The 6,151-nt window shown below is 47.4% G+C and overlaps 1 protein-coding gene across 2 annotated transcripts in view; it reads left to right on the top strand.

Annotated features, from left to right (window-relative positions):
- Positions 1-3,508: 3,508 nt before the first annotated feature.
- SORT1 (sortilin 1) overlaps positions 3,509-6,151 on the top strand; it is a 61,914-nt gene continuing 59,271 nt past the window's right edge. The window contains exon 1 of one of the 2 annotated variants that reach the window (XM_045801583.2): positions 3,509-3,952. In XM_045801583.2, coding sequence (XP_045657539.2) covers positions 3,509-3,952 — 444 coding nt within the window. The remainder of the gene's footprint in view (positions 3,953-6,151) is intronic. The other variant, XM_045801584.2, reaches the window with a different exon arrangement.

The raw sequence follows: 6,151 nt of genomic DNA, 5'->3' as shown, positions 1-6,151 counted from the left end.
ATGAATCCCTTGATGGCAAACTAGTCCAGCTCAAACTAGTCCAGCTCCTCCCAGAGATATGAAAGCACGGTGAACGCATTTAAGTCCTGTAGTTTCTCTTCGTTAAATACGTACTTTTGCTGCTTTTCTTACATGGAGGCGATGTTAACAAATTAACCATAAAAAACATGTTTTGAGGGTTGGAGTTAATTAAGCCAACTACATTGTTGTCCTGGTTCTTGTGCCCTAAGAGATAATTTGGAAAGAGATTTTCATAAAGTTAACTAGAAAAGCTGCCATCTTATGACTCATTGAAATTATTTAAAGAATCAATCTACTGGAGCCCCCAAAATGGCCATAGGAAGTGGGTATCATTATCATATTTTAACAGATGAAGAATCTAAGGCTGTGTGTCCATGGACACAGAAAATTAAGCTGTGGGGACTTGAACTCAGACTTTCTGGTTTCATATCATCAACTCCTGATTTTACAATGCCAGGTCCTTTGGGCCTACACACCTACTGAGTAATAGGGAGATCTCATTGAGATTTAAAATGTACCTGCACTGTCTACACCATGGCTAATCCATATGTGGGTAATGCAGAATTGATTGCGTATTATCTTCATTGACATTTGTAGGAAGTTGTAGTTCATGATGCCAAAATAAGTTATGATGATTTGCGTAGGTTGAATTCATACTAAATCTCATACTGTGTTTCCAGCAAAACAAAACAAAATTTGTGTTTACATACATTTGGAAATTGCAATGGCAGGAAACATTTGGAAGAAAATAATTTTGCCCTAGATACACACCTAAAGAAAGTAGGGAATTAGAATATATTGTCACCAATGTTCTGGAGACTGTTCTGGTGATTTTAACCCTGCCGTTAACTACTACATGATAGGGGCACCTGGCTGGCTCAAGTCAGTAGGGCATGCGGCTGTTGATCTCAGGGTCATGAGTTCAAGCCCCATATTGGGCGTAGAGATTACTTAATAAATACAACACCATAATCATGAGATTCATTTCTCTCATTCACCTTTTATAAAATCCTGGTAGAAAATGCCACTGAAAAATCCTATCACAACTTCCATTTATTCAAATCTAACAAACGTATTGAGTACCCACCTACCATGTGCCAAGTAATGTATTAGGCACTGGGGATAGAGCAGTGAAAAAAGTGTCTATGGTCTGTGCTCCCATGAAGCTTCTACCGGGGAGAACTAGACATTCCCCTTAACTCAGTGTAGGTTCATGAACAAAGCAATGCTCCTTTAGGGAGAGGTGAGAGTTGTGTCTCTGAATTATGGGTATTATGTGGGGAAAAACAGATCTTTGCATATCTCCCTTAGTCTCAGCTTACATTGTTTTCCCTTCTCACTACCTGGGCAGTGTTATTTGTACCTTGGACTATACAACTGGTGAGACAGTAAATTTCATACCCTCTGTATTCTTGAAAGAATAGAATTTCAGCATTCTTAAAAGAGAAGTTTGGTTTTCTGTAGAATGTTAAAACTTTGTACGTTTCTTGTGTCCAATTTAAATAGGATCAGAATGATCTCACTAGGAAAAGCAATGGTTTTGTGATGTGTAACCGCTTTCTATTCAACCTTCTGCTATAGAATGTATCTTGTAGAAAGGTACAGTTTTTAGTAATAAGTCATTTATATATTTTAGTCCTGCAAGTGAGGTAAGATCTTATGTGCAGTATTCCACAAGGGAGATCTGACAGTGCAACTTTTGTATAGTGCATGTGTCAGAGGAAAGTAAAATTCTCAAACAGTTGATTTACTCAAAACATTTTCTCAGTGCCATATGCAAAGTATCATGTCCCTAGCAGCTGATACAGCTGATGACAGAAATACATATTCCGTAAGCATATGGTTGGTAACAAAAAGCAATATATTCAAAAGTGAAGGTACAGATAACTGCCAACAATTTAATACTTGTTTAAACGTGCATTTTCTCCAGGAGATGGCACTGTTGAGTTGTTTTTGTCTTTTCAAGCCCCTAAGACAATAGACCATTCATCTTTGTGTCACCCAAACAAAGAAATATTCCTCTATAGTCCCTCTTCTTCCCCTAGCTAATCACATGCTACTGGAACTGACTGTCTTGTGATCTACTCCATAGTTGGCATAGATTAAAAAATAATCTGTATTTAAAAAAATAATCTGACACATGGTAATTAATGGAAAGGAACAAATTGTACACCAGTTTTCAAGCTTTGTCATTTCAGCAGCTGAGAACTTGGAAGACTAGTCTAGTGATTTCACCACCCTGCTCAGATGCCACTCAAAAATGTTTTTCACTTCTCAGGTCTTAATGGTCGTTCTGCGAAAAAATGTAAATTTGTAAATCTTTCTGGTTGCAAATTACCGTGAGTAGAAGAAGGACTTTAATGTAAACATTGGGTTGGGTGCATTGCACCATTTTGCTCTACAATGAATAATATATTCTTATCTGAGTTTACCTCCAGTTTATAGCTAAAAATACTTTTTAGTGACCTTATTTGGGTGTAACGTTTTGCACACTTTGTATCTTTCTATTTGCTACCTTTTCTACTGAACAACTTCTAGCATTCCGAAGGGATGGAGTCAGTAAAGTTGAGATTCAAAACTGGTTTTACCAGCGCTGCATGTTCTAAAAGTTAAGTGTGCAATTTCTGCGATAAAGGGACCAGCATGGGGGTTTTGTTTTATTGATTAGAGGCAGGGTGCTAATTTAGGGGGCATCACATACTCAAAACCAAACTTGTGCAATGCACTCACTGCAGGGTTAAGGCACTTTGGTAAAGACAACATGCACCTACCTATGAAATGATCGTATCTAAAGCAAGCACTGGGGGGTTTTCTTTCCCCTTTTACCTACGCCTGATTTCTAAACTACTTTGTAAATCCCGGGAAACCAATAAGCAATTCCGCCTTTGGCCTACCTCCCTGCAGAGGAGGACAGTGAGTGAGACCATACGCGGCGGAGAGGAGGACTCCAAGCTTGCATAAGTCACGGATGTTCTGATGTCTATCTGCCTCCGTAGGACTAGCCCACACAGTTCGCATTTACCTTTCTGGCAGCGAGGCGGGCTGCTTCATGAGACAATGGGTGCTCCAGTACTCGAGGGTTAAGAACCTGAAGCACCGGTTCGTGACGAAGCCCCCTTTTCCAGCTGAGCGAGCTGAGGGATTCCCTTAGGAGATTTTTCCTCAACGCAAGGAATTTTAGGGGTGTCTGTGGGGGAGACGGGGTGGGGGCAATAACCCAGTCCCCGACCTGACGGAGCCAGAGGGAGCAGCGAGGGGTCTGGGCGCCACAAGCGGGGGGCTTCGCGGGAGGCGGGGGAAGCGCCTACGCTAACCCGGGAAGCCCGGCCCCGGAGACGCCAGGCGATGGGGGGATGACCTCAGCGGTCTCTGCCACGTTCCAGCCAATCAGTCCCGCATCTTGGCATCCGAATCCAGGACCCCCGAAGCCGGAGGCGACGCGAGCCAATGAGGAGTGGGCCGGGGAAGAAGGACAGGCGGCCAGCCTATGGGGGCGGAGAGGCCCGGCTGCGCGTATCCAAGGAGCGCCGGGCTCCGGCTCGGGGGTGTGGCGCGGCGCCGGCGGGGGTGGGCGGGCGCGCCGGGCGGCAGGTGTCGGCGGCGTCGGCATTCGGCGGCGATGGAGCGGCCCCGGGGAGCTGCGGACGGCCTCTCGCACTGGCCCCACGGCCTCGGCCTCCTCCTCCTCCTCCTGCTGCAGCTGCTGCCGCCGGCGACCCTCGGCCAGGACCGGCTGGACGCGCCGCCGCCGCCCGCTGCGCCGCTGTCGCGCTGGTCCGGCCCCGTCGGGGTGAGCTGGGGGCTGCGCGCGGCCGCGCCCGGGGGCCCGGTTCCCCGCGGCGGCCGTTGGCGCCGCAGCGCGCTCGAGGAGGACCAGGACTGCGGCCGGGTCCGGGACTTCGTCTCCAAGCTGGCCAACAACACGCACCAGGTGAGCGGGCGCCGGGCCCGGGCGCCGCCCGGACTGCGAGGTGCCGCCCCCGGGCCCCCCGGCTGCCGCCTGTCCCGCCCGCGCGGCCCCTCCCTCCTTCTCCGTCCGCGCGCCTCGCGTCTCCGCCGGGGAGACCCGGGCCGCTCGCCGGCCCCGCGCGGCCCCGGGCCGCGGCCCCCGAAACTGCGGCGGGCGGGCGGAGTCCGGCCCGGGAGCGGCCCCCGGGACGCCGCGGCCCGCGCGGCTGTGTTTCGTCACAGGGGAGGCAGCCTTAGACTTCCACGGCATTCTTTTTTTTTTTTTCCAAGTTGTCAGAATCTCTTGAGCGTCGTTGTTTTGCGTCTGTGTAAATAATCGGGACCCAGTAACGCTATAACCCACTAGGAGGCTGGAGGAATAATTAATTACCCCTTAAGTGCTTGGAGAAGTTGGGCTGCGCAGAAGCGAGGTGTGTCCTCGCTGGGTCAGTACTTCCAGGGTGGGCAGGCGGCTGTTCACAGATCCCGCAGCAGTTCTTAGGTTACTGTGTGTGTCCTAATAGGGAAGGAGCCAGCTTGGAAATGGGATGACAGTATATACGTGATCTCTCTTCCGCCTTCAATTTGACCTTCTATTCTGGGTTGGACTCGGACCAGGTTGTCTTCGTCCTGTTGTAATAAGATTTCCCACAGTTAGGACACACATTGCAGATACTCTGCTTTGCGCTAGGTCCTAGTCAAAAACTTTAAAAATCGTGGTAGTGCTCTCCCTGGGGACAAGCCCCTCACCCTTTGCACACTCCTGGCCTGACAAAGCCCATTGTTAAGAAGGTCCTGGCTCCTTGCTGCAGTGCACCCTGGGCACCTTCCTCATTTTTTTCCTCGAACTAATGGTTTAATTGTCGCTACCCATAATTGCACAGTGTATTCTCAATTTCGTATAGTTTCCGTTACATCTCTTCCTCTTTCAAAAAAGAGTTGCACGGAGGCTCAGAGATGAGTGGCTAACCGCACTTGTGCATGTATAACCACATTCCCTGTCAGCCAAATCTCAGTCTCCCCTCGAACTACCTTTCTCCCTCTGCCTAGATTATAACGGATACCTGTGCAGAATTCTCAGATGTGCCCCCCCCCGGGGGGGGCAATCGCAGTCAGGGATAGCGTCACTGAAGGCCACACAGGCAGCAGCCCCATAAAGGTGGCCAACTAGTGCTGGCGGGGTGGGACCAGTTGGATGCGGATAGGGTGGAATGAGTCCTGGGAAGACTTCCTGTTTGCCGAGGAAAAAATAATGGTGCAGACTTCCATCTCACAGCGGGGAGTTGGGGAAGGCTTTACGGCACTGATGCTGGACTTAAACAGGACCACTTCCTTCCTGGAGTCAGCTGGACATAGCATTCTGACCCCATGTTTTCGATTCTTCCCTTGCTAGTTGACCTACCTTAGGACCTGCTGCTACTCCTGGATTTATTCCCTGATTGGTTTGACTTGAGACGTCTTTTGTAAACTATTGATTTCTAAAGCTAGAGGTTGAAAAAAACTGGCTCAGGGGATCCTTAGGCCAGATGTACTCAAGAGCAGATCTGAAACTTTGTTCTTTGAAAGGAAGCTTCACTCTATTTCTCTCATTTTATTTAGCTACTGTTTCCAGTGAATTTGTTTTCTTTTTCTTTTCTTTCTTTCCTTCTTTTTTTTTTTTTTGGCTTTTTTTCCTCAGTCTTCTTGCAGTGACCTAATTTTAAATTGCGCCTTTTGCACTTGTTAATCAACCGTGGTCTCTTCTTTAGAGATCCCATCCTGTTTATAACATGTAAATGGGGTGAAAGTGAAGACTGTTAATAATCTTCACCTTAGAAATGGTTGAGTAAAGCAGTTCTTAGAGGTCCACCTCCTTAACCTGCAATTGTTATGTAGTAGTCTGTTCTGCTTTTCAGTTCTTCATTTTTGGAAGTCCTGATAAATCATGCTGAGCTGTCTTGAAGAGATCCAGTATTTAGGGACCCTTTATAAACAGTGCAATAAAAGTATCAGCATGGCAGAACAACTTTTTATCAGGGATACTGTATACTTTTGTACAGCTGGGAGAGTGCCATTTAGAGTAGTTTTTCATAAGATGATAGGATTCAATTCCCAAAGAAGATCAGAAGTTCTTGGTTCTTTTCTTATTTGTTAAAACTTGCTGTTCATGTTAAGCCACATTAATTCGTATAGTCAGTGTATG

This window comes from Ursus americanus, chromosome 12, assembly GCF_024610735.1.
Source record: "Ursus americanus isolate L20-20 chromosome 12, mUrsAme1.1.p, whole genome shotgun sequence".
Classification (NCBI taxonomy): Eukaryota; Metazoa; Chordata; class Mammalia; order Carnivora; family Ursidae; genus Ursus; species Ursus americanus.
This window is presented reverse-complemented; position numbering and strand designations above follow the sequence as displayed.